Consider the following 18574-nt stretch of genomic DNA (forward strand, 5'->3'; position numbering starts at 1 on the left):
GAGCATCTGCTGCCGTCCCCCTTCCTGGGCTCCCGTTTTAGGAGGAATGTTATTGTCTGAAGAGGCCCCATTGAACTATTTCCTGCTCATTGTCACCTTTTCTTCGCTCTCCTCGCGGAGGTTCTCCCCGAAAGGTAATAAACCACTCGAGGCCCGCACGGCCGGGCGCTTTCGGCCGGCCGGGTGGGGAGACGCACCTGGAACCCGGCTCGCCAGGAAAGCCTGGCCCGCCCCCTCCCACTCCCACCTTCCGCGAAAGCAGAGACCAAACCCCACTGAAGTGGAGCCAACTCTCGGTTTACACTCAGTGCACGCGCAGACCTCGTCCTCAAAGTCCTGCTTGGATAAGGGGGGAGAGAGAAAACATCCCCAAAGGGGTCGTTGGTTGATTTCGGCCTATCTCCCTCTCGGGGCGCTGGATGGGCCCGCGGGCAGACACTCCGAGCGTGGGCCCTCCCTTTCCAGACAGGCGAGGGCTGCGGAGAACAGGGGACGGCGGGTGGGCTGATCCATGGTCGCGGGTGTTAGCGGAGTCACCTGAAGCGCCGCGGGCCGAGGGACGTGTCGGGACGGGACCGGGCTCGGTGGCGGGCTGAGCCTTCGGAGGAGCGGAGACCAGCCCGACCCGGGCTAGGCACAGGGCGCGCCCTTAAGCGGGGCTGTGCGCGATGGTCGCTGGCGAGGGACGGACACTGGCTCGGGCGCAGGTGAGAGCCTCGGTGCGACTCCAGGCTGGCACACCTGCGGGGTCCCGGGTGCGCTTCGAGAGAGAGAGGAGGGCCCCGCGCGCGAGAGCTGGGGAGCTTCGCGGGCAGCCGGGCAACTCCTCGGCGAGGTGCGTGCCGGGGCGAGCTCGGGAGCCCTGACCGTCCATCCCCACCCCGTCCGTCCCCCATCCCCTCCCGGCCTTCGGGGCCAGCCCGGCCGCTTTGATGGAGGTGCAAACATTTGGAGGAGGGCGGAGGTGTAGGCGCTGGGCCGGGGCTCGCGGGGCCTGGCTCCGGATTTACAGAAAGCAGGCACGGGAGCCCATTGTCGGCCCCCCGCCTCCGCGGCGCGCCCGGCTCAGTCTGATATGGCCGCTCGCGGCCAATGGGCAGCGGCCCTGGCACTTCAAAGGGCGCGCGGCCCAATCCGCCGCGCCCCCCTCGGCGGCTCTCGAGGCTCTATTTATGCCGAGGGGCGATTTTCTCTCCCCGGAGACCTCCTCCAGCAGCTCCTTGCGGGAGTTCAAGTGGAATAACCTTCCCCCCACCCCTTTCCCCCGCCCCTCCCCCCCGGATCTCTATCCTCGCCCTCCTCCCAGGTCTGTGCTGGCACCCGGGCGCCGTCGCAGGTCTGGGCCCGAGCGGCCCCTCTTCCTGGAAGAGCGGCCGCCTACTGGGGCGAAGGTGGCTCTCGGGTAGCAAGTCGGGGCTTCGGGGGGCGGTGGGGAGGGGGCGGGCGGGAGGATGAGCTCCCCCGGCACCGAGGGCGCGGGGAAGAGCCTGCAGTATCGCGTGGACCACCTGCTGAGCGCCGTGGAGAGCGAGTTGCAGGCGGGCAGCGAGAAGGGCGACCCCACGGAGCGCGAGCTGCGCGTGGGCCTGGAGGAGAGCGAGCTGTGGCTGCGCTTCAAGGAGCTCACCAACGAGATGATCGTGACCAAGAACGGCAGGTAGGCGCGCACCAACCCGGCGTGTGCCACGCATTCGGGCGGGCCGGGCAGCCGGGCTGGAAAGTTCCTTACCTTCCAACACTTTCTCCCGGTCTTTTTGCTCGTTTCCACTCAGACTGGGGAACAGACCCTTGTGGCCCTTAATTGTCCCTCTGGGACTTCTTCGCGTTATCCTCACTCTTCTGGGCAGGAGGGACTCCCGGGGGACTCCCCCGAGCCGCGCCTCGCCCACGCTTGCCCCGCGGGCTGGACCCGGGTGCTGCAGCCCTCCGCCAGGTCCTCTCCCGCCCCGCCTCTGGAGGCCGGGGGGTAGTGAGGAGGGCGCCTGTGGATCTAGGAGAGTCCGGGGAAGGGGGGAGCTCGGGCGTCCCCTTTGTAAGGTCCCAAGGGGGCTCCTCTTTGCTCCAAATGCAGATGCCCCTGCCTTCTTCGTTCTAACGGGTCAGATCCGGGGTCCTCCAGCTGCGCTCCTTCCTTTCCAGGAGGATGTTCCCGGTGCTGAAGGTGAACGTGTCCGGCCTGGACCCCAACGCCATGTACTCCTTCCTGCTGGACTTTGTGGCGGCCGACAACCACCGCTGGAAGTACGTGAACGGGGAGTGGGTGCCAGGGGGCAAGCCTGAGCCGCAGGCGCCCAGCTGCGTCTACATCCATCCCGACTCGCCCAACTTCGGGGCGCACTGGATGAAGGCGCCGGTCTCCTTCAGCAAAGTCAAGCTCACCAACAAGCTCAATGGAGGGGGCCAGGTAGGTGTGATGGGGTGCGGGGACGGGGCGGCGGACGACGCGAGGAGGGGCCCCGAGACTCTGCACCTTGTCCCCGGGGAGCCTTGGAAGGGCGCTGCGTGCACGGAGGTGACATCTGCCTTCCTCAGTTCAGCCTGCAGTGTTGTTTATAGTAAACTGACGACGGTAACACCAAGGCCTGGAGAGCGGGGAGAGGGCGCAAAGCCTCCCCTTTGAGCACTCAGGCAGATCTCAAGTTTGGCGGAACTTTTGCGTCCTAGCCCTCAACTTTCCTAGGGGTAGAGAAGATATCAGTCTTGATAGTCAACGGTCGCTTTAGAGCTGAATATGTCCACATATTTACTGCGTGGAGTCTGAACAAACTTGTAAATCTGTCCTTCTCTACAGAACGTCTTTACCTGGGGATTGTTACTGGGAGACCCGGTGTTCCCGTAAGCTGCGATCTCGCTCAGGCATTTAAAGCTGTCTGCAGCTGCCCTGGAAGCCTTAGAACTTTACTCTACCAGGTCAAAGCATTTCGTGATGGGCATTCATTGCCTTTAATGGTGTGCAGCATCTCACATTCCTCTTCCAAGCTAGTCGTGAGAGCAGCACCTAATGGGAAACCTACCAACTTCAACAGTAAAGACATTTTCCTGTGAGCTGCAGGATTTTCTGCATCTTCCATGTATTTTTCTCCTCCTCAGCAGGACATATGGATGTTTTGTTGTCTTAACGGTAGGACTTTGATGATCACCGTTCCCGTGTTTATGTGTCTCAGATCATGTTGAACTCCTTACATAAGTATGAGCCTCGAATCCACATCGTGAGAGTTGGGGGTCCGCAGCGCATGATCGCCAGCCACTGCTTCCCGGAGACCCAGTTCATAGCGGTGACCGCTTATCAGAACGAAGAGGTGAGAGGGGCGCGGGCAGCCATCGGTCTGTAGATTGCTCTGCTGGAGATTCCCGCGAATGCCAAGAGCCTGTGTGATTATTGTACTTTTAGACTGATAATTAATGCCTTTTCAAGTAATTTACCGTAACTATAAAATTGGGACAGCGGGAGAAAAGTTTTAAAATAAGTACTCATTCAAGCGCTTTCCCCTTTAGTTTTCCATAAAAGTGTCCAAAACTCGAAGCATCCACTAAAGGCTCAAAATGAAAAGATGAATAAAACATTTAGGTTAAAGGACTGTAAGAATTTAAGAACAGGACTTCATAGAAAGGGGGGGACCTCTCCTTACTCTGGGAATCTTCCTAAAAGGGTTGGGGGCATCCCTCCAAATCTGTGGTGTGAAGAGTCAACTAGATACAGAATACAGTTTAGTGCCTGTAAATCCATATCTAAGTCTGACCCCAAAGTACAGACGGTTTGTGATTAGCTGGTCAAGTTGTCAGTGTTGACTGCCAACTAGAGCTAGCAGTCACTCTTCCTAAGCAGACCCGGGTTATGTTTTGAGCCCTGTTTGTTTGGTTGATGCACACAGAATATTGTCAGCAGTAGGTTAAACTCATTGTGAATTCCACTCGGAAAATCAGCACTTAAAAGCTTTTCATGATTGTGCTCTTCTTTATAAAATATGATGATTACTCGGCTACTTCAGATCCAAATAGAAAAATGTACCTGGAAATAAATCTGATTATATTTGAATGTTTAAAGGGGGTGCTGGTGGTTCCTGATTTCTTGGTGCCAAATTAAATCCTCTGGCGAATGAGCAACATACTAGTAAACGCAACTTCTTGTTTTTCAGATCACAGCTCTTAAAATTAAATACAATCCATTTGCAAAAGCTTTCCTTGATGCAAAGGAAAGGTGAGAGAATTCTAACTATACCCTTTGAGCAAAGAAGTGTGCAGAAAGATGAACTATTGCTGCAAATACTAGGTTCTGAATGTCCTCCTTGACAATTCGCTGCACTTCTTTGGCAGAAGCGATCACAAGGACATGATGGAAGAACCTGGAGACAGCCAGCAATCTGGGCACTCCCCATGTACGGTTTGTTGCGCTCTGGCCAGATGCGCCTTGTTTCGGGGCTAGCCTGCTGGGAGCTGGAAGCTGGGGATGGAGCAGACAGAGCTCCTGGGTGCGCTTGGGGAGCACGGTGCCCTTTGCTGTGCAGGGCACCTGGCCCTCAGCCCCTGCTCCATCTGGGGCTTGCAGAGGTCCCCCCAGCCCACAGGACTCCTGACAGAGAAGCCTGGGGAGAATTTACTGGGGTTCTTTTGCTGTGCTTCAAGGCAGCTCCAACCATGGCCTGGATGGATGGCTGACACCTTGATGGGTGTTTACACCCTGCTGTGTTGGGCAAGAGGAGAGCCCGGCTCTTATATCCACTATGAGATGGTTTCTCTTTTTGTTAATGACCGAAAACTGAAGGACCATGTTTGGAACGATGCTTACGATCACATGTGGTTTTTCCCCTTAGCCTGCTTCGGTTCTGGGAATGGCCCATCAGCTCATGCTGGAAACAGTGGAGCGTAGGATGGGAAGGTCTGCTTTAAGTCTAGCTTCCTTTAGGAGTTCCATGAGCCAGCGAAGTGATGCAGGTCTGCAGCAGAGTCTGTTAGGAGGAAGGGCTGTGTCTAGGCCTCCTCTCCACGCAGGGAGGGGACCCGGAGAGAGGAAAGTTAGTGTTGGCTGCTCACTTCAGGGGTCTGGAGGGACCGGCACGGCCGCCTCCTCAAACTGTGTGTATTTCTTTCTTTTTCTATTTTTCTTTCTTCCTCCCTCCCTCCCTTCCTTCCTTCTTCCTTCCCTCCTTCTTGTCATCTTATGGACTAATTTAACAAACAGCTCCCCTAAGTGGCTCATGGGCTGCCGCGTCATAGAGCAGAATATGAACAACTGCTCTGGCAAGTGATGGAGCCCAAGCTTTGTGGCCGCATCTGGACCTTCCCCTCATTTGGATGTTGTCTGAAGAATTGTTTGTAGTTTGGGAATTGGAGCCAGAGTGGTTGTCCTCTAGTGGTTGTTTTTCTGATTTCTTTTTAAAGTTAAAAAGGAAATGGAGAAGAAATTGGAGTTTTAGAGGAGGGCAGGGCAATGTTGGAACAGTTTTCTGATTGATGTGTAAGGCGGGGAGAGTGTGGGCCTAAAGCAGAACATGGGTGCCCCTCCAGCCAGGGCAGGAGCCCCTCCGTGTGACAGTGTGGGGTGGGAGGAGGGGGACGGAGGGGCTCCGCTGCACGGCTCGCCCTGTGTGTCCTGAATGCGCCTGGCTCTGAATCTGAATTCTGTCTCTTTTTACGTTATATTCAAGCTCAGCAGTTAGGCCCTGAAAGGTAACCTGCCTGGGGGAACAGAACATCCCGTAAGAGGCCGGGAGGATTCTGGGGGTGTTGAGGAGGCCTCAGGGCTGGCTGAGGTCGGGGTCAGTCTCCCAGGGTTTCGGCTGTTCTGTGGGTTTCGAAACCTTGGCCAGCCTGTGGCACCTGAAGACTCCGCTGGGTCCTGAGCAAAAGATCCACCACTTCCTGGCCTCTGCCCTCCTGTCTTTTAGTAGTTTTTGTTTGTTTGTGTGTTTTGGGGTTTTTGGGGGGCCATGCCGCGCAGCTTGTGGGATCTTAGTTCCCTGACCAGGGTGAACCCGGGTCCTCGGCAGTGAGAGTGCGGAGCCCTAACCACTGGACCTCTGGGGGATTCCCCTCCTGTCCTTTACATAATGGAAGTGATGCAAAAGTCAGGTACTCAGCATTCTTCTCTCACAGCAGGGGGGTGGTTGATTCCTGGAACCAGCACCCTGTGTCCACCTGCCACCCCTCACCCTCAGTTTGGAGGCCCCCTCTCTCTTCCCTCCACGCACGGCTGTGAAAGGTACCCGGCCCTGAGGAACCACCGCCCAGCCCCCTACCCCAGCCCTTACGCGCATCGGAACAATTCTCCAAGTAAGTCCTGAGCGGAAGTAGGCCCGGGCTTTGGGGGTGGCCGGAAGACCTCTGGAAAGGGCAAGGCAGTCTGCAGGGCTCCAGAGAGCAGGCCCTTTATCGGCTCAAGAGGGACCTTCTTTTCATGTCCACGTTACTGCTGGCTCGACCACAGTCCAGGGCGCCTTTGGGGCTGAATGTGACCGTTATTGCTCGAGCATCCTTACTCCAGGACTATGGGCCCGTGTCTAGGTGCCCAGGTTTGGATATTTTATGAACCCTTCGAAAGTGATGATGTCGGGCCAGCCAGGCACTCGAGTTACTAGCTTGACTGACACACGTGTGTTTCTCCAAGTATGGCACCCGGGTCAGCAGCCCCAGTATCATCTGAAAAGCCCCCAGACTTACAGAATCAGAAGCTCTAGGGGTGGGCCCAGCACTTGGTGGTTTAACAAACCCCCAGGCGACCCTGGTGCAGGCTTGAGTCTTGTGATCAGCGGGCCAGACCATGAAGATCCCTGGACCTAATTCTCTCTAACACCATGGATGCCCAGACTTCATTTTGTCTGGCTCCAAAAGGAGGGAAAAAGCTAATGAACACCATAAAACAATGAAGCAATTAAAGCTGATTTGAAATGAAAGGAGCTTATTTGGGAAGGAAATAGTTGTCCAACCAGAGGCTAGAAGATCATATTTTAAATTTTGCCTGGTTTCTAAAGCCCTTTTAATTCTTAAGAAATAATCCTTTGGGGAAAAGACAAGTTAAAATTACATTGATTTTATTTTTAAAGATAATTAATCCTCAATCATGTGATTGCAGGATTCCATTTCTACAGGACAGCTATTGATCTAATGATAAAGAAAAAGCCTGGGTACTGGAATATATTCAAATATATACATTTGACAATAAGTATTAGCCTTTGATGACCAATTTAGCAGGCTAGTGGACTGTTTTCTCTACTTAATATCGCACACATTTTGTTTTCAGTGTTGGGTAGCTCCAGCTATTGGTAGTATTTCAATGCATTTTGTCACTCTTGGAAGATCCCATCAGTAATGACACTTTCTTACGTCCCGTAGCCTATTCTGACAATACATCTACATGTTTGTCCATGCTCCCACCCCACGACAATTGGTCCAGCCTTGGAATGCCTGCCCACACCAGCATGCTCCCCATGAGTCCGAATACTGGTCCTCCTACAGGCTCTAGGTAATGTATGTCTGGGGAATGATGCAAACTGTCCTGGGAACTCTGAGTGCCTATGACTTCATGCCATCTCATTCACTGGCCCCTATTCTGCCCTTCACTTATGGGTGTTGGGTTTTTGTTTATAACTTGACCATTTAGCCAGGTGTGTCCGGGGACCCCAGGTTACATGACTGCTGTGAGTTCCTGCTTCAGCCTGTTCTCTGGGAAGACCAGTTGCTCCCTCAGGCTGGATGGGAGCTGGGCTGTAATGGAAGGGAACCAGGGACCCTATCCTGGCTTTGCCATTTACTAGTTCTTGTGATGGACAAGTCTCTTGAGCCTTGTTTCTTCAAGAAAAGGGTACTAAGTAACCCCAGCCTCAGCCTGTCTTTACAGGGTTATTGAGGTCAGTAGGTGAATGTTGCAGAAATGTTTCCAGAACCTTTTTTGACAGGCGGGTTTAAATTAAGGAAATAGCTTTGTTGGATTTCTGTGGATATAGAATCAATGTTCTTAACGTATATGCTGGGTAACTTGTAAAGAATGATGACTATTTTCTTAACTTGAAAATTATATAGAGGGAGATTGGCTTAAAGAAATCAAGCCGGTCGGTAAATGTATTGCATTTCTTCATAGGATTATGCTAATAGAGAACTAAAATAACAAAGCTAGAGGTTAGTCCACATTTTCTAATGAGGAAATGGGCTCAAAGATATTAAATGATTGGACAAGTTGGCTTACAGCAGACTGAGTCTGTAGACAAGGCATCTTGACCTCAAAAGCAATGCAGTTTCTGTGTATAGAATATCGCTATTTGCCTAAGATCTTAATTCTTTATTTTTAGAAAACAATTCCTTTAAAATAAGAATCTAATTGTCTACTGTTAAAAATAAAGCAAGCAATACATAATCAGCAAGCTTTTCCAGGGCTGTGAAGGTACCTAGAAAACTGCTGTAAATTGGATGATCTGTAGGTTACAAAGGCCCCCCCCACCGAGGATGTTAGAGGATGTCAGTGCATCTTGGAGCCTTGTTTCTTCGCATCTGTAAAATGGGGATGGTAACCTACTTCACTTAACTCAGGCCTGTTTGCACGTTCAAGTGCATCTGAAGTGCAGGACATGGCTTGGTAAACTGTATAGCCCACGGCAGCGTACGGTCTCATTATTCATTTATAAAAGGATTCTACTATAAGAGAGAGACATTTTCCTGAAACAAAATTGTAGCCTAGTGTAATGCTATTCAAGCCTGTGTTCCCAGACTGGGGGGTTTAATACCCATTTCCAATTCCTTCTTTCAGAGGTGGGGAAACAGGGCCTCAGAGGCGGTCGCAGAACAAGGCTAACGTGATAAAGCTAATTAATTGGGGTTTGCTTCCTGGTCTCACTGCTGGTGCACTTCTTTCTGCCGTGGGTCAGGCTGACTAACGCGTGCTGAGATGTGGTGCCCGTCCGGCAGCCCCTGGATGCTCACCCCCCACCACTCGGTGTTTGAGAAGCCTGTCGTCTTGCTCGAAGGAATCACTGCAGGGTGGGGGACATGCTAGTTAACAGATGCTTAAGCACATCCTCTGAAACATCTGATTCAGTATTTCTGAGAATTTTGGATTCTGAACATGAGCGCAAAGCTGGAGTATTTTGCTCTGCCAGGAGCTATGTCTACGTCAGCAGCCTTTTTAGCTATTGATTTTGTCCCAATGATTTTGTTCATTGTTAATACATGAGACAATAACTTCTAGGCACGTCAGAGTGTGGTTTAATAACGCAGAGGAAGTGGCCCGTTTGAAAGAAAGCTGCCATATAACCCACTTATCAGGAGTGGGATTTGGGGGGTTTGTTTTCCCCTCCTGCAGCTTATCTGGAGCCCCTTCCCAGGTCTCTGACTCGTCTGCTTCTCCGTTTTTCCATTTCAGTCAGTACCCCAGCCTGTGGTCCGTGAGCAACGGCACCATCACCCCCGGTGCCCAGACGGCAGGGATGTCCAACGGGCTGGGAGCCCAGTTCTTTCGAGGCTCTTCTACCCACTCTGCCTCTCTCGCCCACCCAGTCTCGGCTCCCTCCTCCTCGGGATCCCCACTGTACGATGGGGCCTCCACGGCCACAGATATTGCTGACAGCCAGTACGATGCCTCCGCCCAAGCCCGCCTCCTAGCCTCGTGGACGCCCGTGTCACCTCCGTCCATGTGAGCCGGAGCCTGTGTCTTAAAGATGCAATGACTTTCTCGTGGCAGCAAGTCTTGATTTGATTGGTAGGCTCATGGGGCGGGGGAAGGGAATAAGGCCTATTAACCTCACTTTAAATAAGAGGAGAATACACGTTCTGTTATTTATCGAGAGCCCCACTGACACCACCTTTGTTCATCCTCCCACTGACACCACCTTTGTTCATCCTCCCACTGACACCACCTTTGTTCATCCTCGGTGGTGGCAGTGCCGTCCTGGGTCCTCGTGTGCTGCAGGCGAATTCAAGTGTGGAAGCAATGCAGTTGGCCTAACTCGCCGTGATTCACAGTAAAAATGACTTGCTAGCATGCAGAAACTTTGTTTCTCGTACCACACGTAGGTGACTCTGGCACATCAATATGTAAACTCCACTGGTCCTACTCTAGTGAGATAAAAAGCACACTTTTAGTTCTCTTCCTTGTTGCTTTCAAGTAGCCTTCAGGTCCCCTTTGTGGCAGGGGTCACAGTTGGAGCTGAGCTGTGAAAGACAGAATTAAATCATAGTTGAGGACGGCAGATTGTAGTTAAAGTGGAAATGTCCAGCTCTGCCCACTAGAATGTGCTTGTTTTACGCATACGTAGCTAATCTCTTGTACTGTTAAACCTACAACTGTTTATATTTTTCTTCTGACAATGTAGCCAAAGGCAATCAGCAGAAAGCATTTTCTGCAAAATAAAGGCAATGTGCAAAATTTGGTTGGTCTAGTTATTATTCAAACTTCTCCTCTTTTGGAATGAGATTTTGCTGTTCGTTATAGCTGGTGGTTAAGACTGTCCTGGAGAAGCTTTTCAGTCTGTTCCAGACTTTAGTATTTTACCTAATCAGTTGCAGGACTGGAAGTGAAATTTGCATATATTTATTTACTCAATGCTAATTGCCACAAAATGCAAACCATGTTAAAAGATTTTCAAGAGAGTTAAATAGTCAGCACTGAATCATGAATATGGTAACGACAGAATGTAGAACATACAGATGCCATAAAGATTAATATGGGATGTCTACCCCATTCAAGCAAAAATACATAAAATGAATTGACAAAATGTTACAGTTTATAAATGTAAGGTGTAGTTGCCACAGTCATTTAAACAATATGGCACTTGTAAATATCTTTCCTGCAGCTAAGATTTCCCAGCAGCGAGCCAGAACCACACTTGTGCTAGACTGGGGCAATTTCTCCATCTAGTGGCAGAATCCTTACTTTAATCCTACTGGTTCAAGCTTGATATTCTGAACCTCTGCTTTCTAAAAGAGTGTAAACTTAGAATGTAAGTGTAAAGGGTTGTATTTTTAGTGTGTCTGTGCCTGCTTTCCAAGTGGGACGTGCTTCTTGTAAACTATTTGCCACTTAAAGTTTTTCTGGGTTTTATTCCTACTAGGTTTTATTGCAACTCATATAGAAATACCCCAGATCAGAAGATTTCTTGGTATAAAAGTATTGGAAGAATATTTTTTAAAAAACCACTGCCCAGGTAGGACTGGGAAGTAAACTGGCCTCAGTGGTTTGGCCCCAGGCGTGAGGTCTACTGGAGAAGGGTGAGGGGCCTTAGTGAAGGAGGTGAGGGGTAGATGGTACACGCTGCAATCCCGGGATCCCGTAGTGCAGGTGTTTCCCAGGAAGCTTGTCTGTCTCCTCCATCACCCTGACTGCTCTCTGAAGGCTGGGACTATATTCCGAGGACCTTCCCCAGCGCCCGTCCTTTCCCAGGCCTTACAGAGCGCTAATGAGCAATGACTGACCTGTAGACGAAGAGGAGCCTGGGTCCACTGAGACTCGGATGCTGCGGCTTATTGAGGAGTTGCTCCCAGGAGCACCGCCGGGGGACGTGGCCCTGCCCCACGCTGGGGGCTGCGGGGAGATGGAGTCACACAGTCCTGACCCCAGGGACCTTCTACTTAGGGCTTTGACATGGTTGAGCTTCTAAAGGTGACCCAGAGTTCAAATTCAAGGAGTTCATATTTTAATATACTAAATAGCGTCTTTTCAGCTATGCAGTGGGGCAGTGGCAGCCGCATAGCACAAGGAGCCTGCAACTTGGTACAAAAGGCCTGGATATGAGTGTCCATTTGCCTCCCTTGCTGTGGAACCCCAGGAAAGTTAGTTACCTCTCCAGAAGTTCAAGTTCCTTATCTGTCAAGGTGGAGAAAGAAAAAACTGGGTGGTGTTAAAATGGATCTGTTTTATCCTGAGCACACATCAGAGCCTCAGTTTGTCCTATCGGCCAGTTGAAAAATGCTGTGAAATCTATCAACAAGAAGAAACTTAAACTGTAAGACACCAGGAATTTTCATCAACAGCATACAAAGGAAAAGGATTGTGTCACACAAGAGGAGGGAAAGAGGCCACCAGGGAAAGGAGAAGTAGAAGTTATTGGAATGACAGCATCTGAAGAGGATTTCACATTGTTGGGAGGGGCGCTGCATCTGAGCCTGGGTGACAGTAGAGACAGCAGAGGATGGCCACAAATAGATAGAGGACAGCTTACCCCCCTTTTATCCTTCCCTGCATTTTAACCTGTAATTACTGTCTACCATGGACGGACAGAAGACGTGTGTTAGCAAACATTATTCTTCTTAAAATAAAATTTGGCTTTAAAAACAAGAAAGGGGGCTTCCTTTGTGGCGCAGTGGTTAAGAATCCGCCTGCCAACGCAGGGGACACGGGTTCGATCCCTGCTCGGGGAAGATACCACATGCCACGGAGCAACTAAGCCCGTGCGCCACAACTACTGAGCCTGCGCTCTAGAGTCCACAAGCCACAACTGAGCCGGCGAGCCACAACTACTGAAGCCCACGCGCCACAACTACTGAAGCCCATGCACTTAGAGCCTGTGCTCCGCAACAAGAGAAGCCCCCGCTCACCGCAACTAGAGAAAGCCCGTGCGCAGCAACAAAGACCCAATGCAGACAAAAATAAATAAAATAAATAAATTTATTAAAAAAATAAAAATAAAAACAAGAAAGCACTGTAATTACAAAGACATTTATTAATGGGAATAGCAAAATCCCTTAGAAAACCAAAAATACAAGTAAAGCAAAACAAAACCTACAGCTGGACACTTCCATGTGAGAAGGTGCAATGTCCCATAGGTGAATGCAGGGGAAGGGGGCCTGTAAGACGTCCGATCCATGGTATAAGGGCTGCAAAGGAGCATCCACACCTGTTTTCTCTGCAGAGCGTCTTTCTCTGGTGAAAGTTTGAATGGACACATTTTCCCAGATCCTCAATCCCATGTTTCCTCTTTCCTAAAGCTGGTCTGCTTGAGAAGGGCCTTGAGGTGGAGGGTCCCGCTTCCCAACCTTTCACTACTGCCCTTTTTCCACTTAGAAGAAGGGTTTACGGCTGACTCACCAGGATCTTCATTGACTTAGGTGTAAAAACCTCCGGACATCAAACGAAAAGACAATTGTTCAATTCTAAGGCCTCATAAAGGTTCCCAAACTTCCCTCCCCAATAGATCCCACTAAAAATCCACATGGTAGAGAATGCTCGCTTCCGGCACCCAAACACACATCACTTAGTTCCAGCCAGCCCAGAGAAAGCTCTCCGATCTGGCTCCCAGTTTTAAATTCCTGGGAGAGGATAACAGCTATCATTTTGGGTGCTTATTATGTGCCTATCACTGTTCTAAGTACATTGCTTGTGTCACTTTGACCTCCTAAGAAACCTCTCCTCTTTTTATAGAAAAGCAGGTGGAGGTACAGAGAAGTATAGTATCTTGTCCAAGGTCATACAGCCAGCGAGTGGAGGGATAAGAGATGCTCCCAGGAAATCTGAGTGTGGAGCCCCTACTTGCTCCCGTGTGCTTGGCCCAGCAAAGCAAGTCAGGCACGCTTCCCTGGTCTAATCATGTGGGACCACGGAGGGTCACGCAGGATGCACAGAGGTGCCTGCCATGGTACTAGGAGAAAGGTCTGGTGAGCTGTTAGAATCCCAAGAGGCATCTGATACCTTGATGACGGTGTGCAGCGGAGACATGGCTTACCCTGCCTTACAAGGACCTGAGGCTGGATGCTGAGGTGGAGGCGGGGATAGGGCGCAGCGACCAAGATGCTGAGGTGTGACTGGACCGTGAAAGAGTACGAGCTGCTCATGGGCCTGCAGAACATCTGCAGCGAGGTAGTGGGTCTCCCCAAACCTCCGCGCGCAGCTGTCGCCAAGCCCCTCCCCCCCGGCCCTCCCTCCCTCCCTCCCTTCACAAGTCTGTGTTGAATACACCTTATGTGCCAGGCCTGGGGATGGGTGTCGGAGGTGGTGAGGGAGTTTGTTACTTAACCCCAAATTGTGAAGATATTCTCTAAGTTTTCTAGAGTTTTTGTGGTTCTTAGTTTTATACTTAGGTTTGCTCTGTACCATACATTTTTTTTTCTGAGTATGGAATCAGGTAGGGGGTTACTTTTCATTTTTTTTTGCATGGAGATGTCTAGTTGTTCCACCTACGGTTGTTAAAAAAAAAAAAGTTCCTTTCTACATTGGTTGACAATTAATTGGCCATACAGGTATGGGTCTATGCTTGACTTTCTATTCTGTTCCATTGATCTGTTTTCCTATCTTTATGCCAGTGTTTCACTGTCTTGCTTTTTAATTAATTAATTAATTATTTTTTGGCTGCGTTGGGTCTTTGTTGCTGTGCGCGGGTTTTCTCTAGTTGCAGCGAGCGGGGGCTACTCTTTGTTGTGGTGCGCGGGCTTCTTAATGCGGTGGCTTCGTTTGTTGCAGAGCACGGGCTCTAGGCATGCAGGCTTCAGTAGTTGTGGCACGTGGGCTCAGTAGTTGTGACTCGCAGGCTCTAGAGCGCAGGCTCAGTAGTTGTGGCGCACGGGCTTAGTTGCTCCGCAGCATGTGGGATCTTCCCGGACCAGGGCTTGAGCCCATGTCCTCTGCATTGGCAGGTGGATTCTTAACCACTGTGCCACCAGGGAAGCCCCTCACTGCCTTGCTTTATAATAATTCTTGAATTTAAGGAGTGTAAGCTCTCCAACTTTATTCTTCTTTATCACTTTATAATATATATATATATATATATATATATATATATACACACACACATACATATGTATCTCTCTCACAAATGGTTATTATTTTTGGTTTAAACCATCAATGTATGATGTAATATTTACCCTTTCTGGTAATCTTCACCTTTTCCTTCAGATCTGGAGTTCCGTCTGGGAAATTTCTATTAGCATTTCTCATAGGATGGGTTTGCTGGAGAGGAATCCTTTCAGTTTTGGTCAGTGACTATCTTTATTTCACTTTCAATTTTGAATAATATTTTTACCAGGTATAGAATTCCAGTTTGTTTGTTTGTTTATATACTGTGGGTGTTTTTTGGTCATTCCCTTGTCTTCTGGCCTCCATTCTTTCTGGTGAGAAGCTGGACGTCATTCACATCACTATTATATATTGTGCTATACCTATATCACTTTACACTACTTTTTTCTCTGATGCTTTTAAGATCTGTTATTTATCTTTTGTTTTCAGCAGTTTTACTATGATGTTGCTAGGTTTATTTTTCTTTGCATTAATCCTGCTTAGGGTTTGCTGAGGATTTTGTATCTGCGAGTTAGTGTTTTTCACCAATTTTGGGACGTTCTTAGCTATTGTCCCTTGATAGGTTTCCTCTGTTGCATTATCTCTCTCCTCTTCCTCTGGGACTCCAATTATTTGCATGTTTGATGTTGTCCCACAAATATTGTTTGCTCCTGCCTGATTTTCCTCTACTATTTTTCCCTTTTATTCAGTTAGGATTCTTTTCATTGACCTGTCTTTGATTCACTGATTCTTTCCTTTGCAGCATCCAATCTACTATTAAACTTATCTAATGAATTCTTTATCATTAATTGTTTTGTTTCTAACATCTAGCATTCTAGAAACTGGTTCTAATTTCTAGTGTTCATGTGTCTGCTGAGTTCATGTGTTCATGTGTCTGCTGAGTTTAGCTGTCTCTTATACATGCTCTCTTTTTCCACTGGATACCTTAGCATTTTTAACATAGCCATTTTAAAGTCTCTGACTCTTAAAAACTCTTTAAAACTTCTGAGTTTATTGACAATTTCCTTTTTTTTAAAAACATGGGAACAATATGGAGGTTCCTTAAAAAACTAAAAATAGAATTACCATATGACCCAGCAATCCCACTACTGGGCATATACCCAGAGAAAACCGTAATTCAGAAAGACACATGCACCTGAATGTTCATTGCAGCACTATTTACAATAGCCAGGTCATGGAAGCAACCTAAATGCCCATCAACAGACGAATGGATAAAGAAGTTGTGGTACATATATACAATGGAATATTACTCAGCCATAAAAAGGAACGAAATTGAGTCATTTGTTGAGACGTGGATGGATCTAGAGACTGTCATACAGAGTGAAGTGAGTGAAGTGAAGTAAGTCAGAAAGAGAAAAACAAATATCGTATATTAACGCATGTATGTGGAACCTAGAAAAATGGTACAGATGAGCCGGTTTGCAGGGCAGAAGTTGAGACACAGATGTAGAGAACAGACATATGGACACCAAGAGGGGAAAACTGCGGTGGGGTGGGGATGGTGGTGTGCTGAATTGGGCGATTGGGATTGACATGTATACGCTGATGTGTATAAAATTGATGACTAATAAGAACCTGCAGTATAAAAACAAACAAACAAACAAAACAACTAATACTAAACTTTCATTGGGTTATTTGTATGGAAATATGTTAATATAAATGTTTCAGACATTACATGAAATTTCTAAAAATCTTATATGTTCTGGTATAATGTTATAAGTCATAATCCTAGTTATTACTTTAAAATGTATATCTCAGAAATAACTAATTTTCTTGTCAACTGCATTATTAAGAACTTTCATCAAATCTTTAACCGTGGTCATTTTTAAGTCTTTTGTCATTTACAGACAGTTCTGGGTGTACTCTGATGTTTTTGCAAATATGTTCCTATAAAAGGGTTTCATCTTCAAGAAATTCATGGAAAAGACTCTGACAAGTACAGGTTTCTGATAACTGACTGTACTGCTGAACTGAATGAATAAGCATTTTACTGAATGAATAAGCATTTTCAGAACTCTAATGAAAAACTGATGAACTCATAAAAGTGCTAACAAAAGACCAAGATGAAAAAAAAAAAATTAATTACATGGGACTGAGTGAACTGATGAGGATGAGTATAATTTTTGTGACTTTTTGTTTGAATTAAAAAAAAAAATCCCACAAGGACTCAGAGGCAAAGAATATACAAATCAATTTTCACTGCAAAGTAAAGGAGCTGTTACAGTGGAGGATTACTGGACTGAATGTCAATATTATGACATAGTATGAGTGTGTTTCATGTTTGGTAATTGCAATCATTGTTGCTTTTGTTGTGGTCATCCATGTACAATGCTTGGTGTCAGTCTATTTATCTCTTGTAAAAATAAAATACAGTGTGTGTGTGTGAAAAAAAAAAACAACTGAGTTTGTCAGGAGAATGAAACAATAGACTCACTGAGCTACCCAGAGAAATTGTTGAAAATGTGTAAGAGAATGCCTTACTTTTAAGAATTTATCATACAGAAATTGTCAGCTCTATAAACACAGATTTGAATACTTAGGTTTTTTTCTCATTATTTATAATTGCAAAAAACATTGGAAACTTATTTATTGCCCAACAGTAAGGGAATGCTTAAATAAATTTTGATATACTCATTCAATGAAATATTCTTGCCACCAATAAAAATTTATTTACAAAGAAAAAAATAAAATAAAATTTTTAATAGATCCATGTTAGTGACTAATTTAGCTAGACTTGTACTATAAATGCTACCTTGAAGAATAAAGGGCCCCTCTTGTGGTTACTACAAAATCAACCAGAGAGAGCTGGAGTAGCATTAGAAGAGCTGATGAGGAGGCCCAAGGGAATATAGAGGAAACTTGGGCTGGTAGGAGACAACCATGACTTGTAAGCACCTGCCCCAGGACTTCTTGGGAATATTCATGCAGAGACAGGATTTTCAGCCTAATGCACAAAGGAGCTTGAGTTGTTTTATTCAGATGGTAAAGGACACAGGTCCTTATAATGCCTTTAAGGACCTTTTTCATGTTATCAATCCCAGTTGTTGTCCAGTAAGTATATATTTAGTTGTTCAATGTCTGCTTTCCCTTTGGAATATGAGGTACGTAAGGCCAGGGAGAGGTTTGCTTTGTTTGCCAGCACCTAACACAGTCTCTGGCACAAGATAAATGCTTGGTAAATGTTTGTGAAATAAAGGATTGTAATCAATTATTGTTATTTCTATTGTTATTAAAAAGAAGCACCCAAATACAACAATTATAATGCTGAAGTATTGGGATTATGGGCAGTATTCTCTTCTATTTTTCATGCTTCCTATACACTTTTATATTATTTTCACTGAGAGAGAAAGAATTGACTCTTGCTTGGTAAGACCTCTTTAAACTGGGTCTTATATTCTTTAGAGTTTGCCTCTGTTTCTGTGTTCTTTCTGATAACTGAGATTGATTGGTGAACTCTGCTAAGATGCCCAGATTTACCCACCAGAGAACTAATTACAATCGTTCAATGGCACTCCTCTACCTTTTGGATCTCCAAGTTTTGTCCTTCAGTCTACCAGTGTGGAAATTTATGTTTAGATTCTGATTCTTCTTATGTATGTCTTGATAAATGATGAAAATATCGCTTAGATGAAAAATATTATGAATCTAAGATTTTTATATTCATAGGCGCATACTGTGTCCTTAGAGGAAAGGGAAGGTTTTCATAAATCAAATAAACACATACTTCCCTCTTTAAAAAAAAAAAAAAAAAAGGGTCTCTTTTCCTTACTTTTTCATGTGTCTTGTAATTTTCCATTTTCTGCTGGATATTTTTGTAGAAAAGAATAGTAGAGACTAAAGTAAATAATATTTACCTCCAGCCAG

At 47.2% G+C, this 18574-nt stretch overlaps 1 protein-coding gene across 3 annotated transcripts; it reads left to right on the top strand.

The window, feature by feature from the left end:
* Positions 1-1451: 1451 nt before the first annotated feature.
* On the top strand, positions 1452-9623 carry TBXT (T-box transcription factor T). 3 transcript variants are annotated; one of them, XM_061207397.1, is made up of 8 exons: positions 1452-1657; positions 2140-2404; positions 3165-3299; positions 4137-4198; positions 4315-4376; positions 6094-6270; positions 7330-7459; positions 9350-9623. In XM_061207397.1, the coding sequence occupies exons 1-8, from the start codon at positions 1452-1454 to the stop codon at positions 9621-9623; spliced, it is 1311 nt and encodes a 436-aa protein (XP_061063380.1). The 3 variants fall into 3 exon arrangements, with proteins under 3 accessions (XP_061063380.1, XP_061063381.1, XP_061063382.1); XM_061207398.1 differs by having other exon boundaries at positions 6097-6270; XM_061207399.1 differs by lacking the exon at positions 6094-6270.
* Positions 9624-18574: the final 8951 nt, after the last annotated feature.

This window comes from Eubalaena glacialis, chromosome 12 (genome assembly GCF_028564815.1).
Source record: "Eubalaena glacialis isolate mEubGla1 chromosome 12, mEubGla1.1.hap2.+ XY, whole genome shotgun sequence".
In the NCBI taxonomy this organism is placed as follows: Eukaryota; Metazoa; Chordata; class Mammalia; order Artiodactyla; family Balaenidae; genus Eubalaena; species Eubalaena glacialis.

Bases quoted from the DNA above. Each gene is read 5' to 3' on its own strand.
- TBXT (XM_061207397.1), top strand. From the start codon at position 1,452: ATGAGCTCCCCCGGCACCGAGGGCGCGGGGAAGAGCCTGCAGTATCGC. The intron at 1,658-2,139 runs GTAGGCGCGCAC...CTTCCTTTCCAG, and splicing joins ATCGTGACCAAGAACGGCAG to GAGGATGTTCCCGGTGCTGA. The intron at 2,405-3,164 runs GTAGGTGTGATG...TATGTGTCTCAG, and splicing joins AGCTCAATGGAGGGGGCCAG to ATCATGTTGAACTCCTTACA.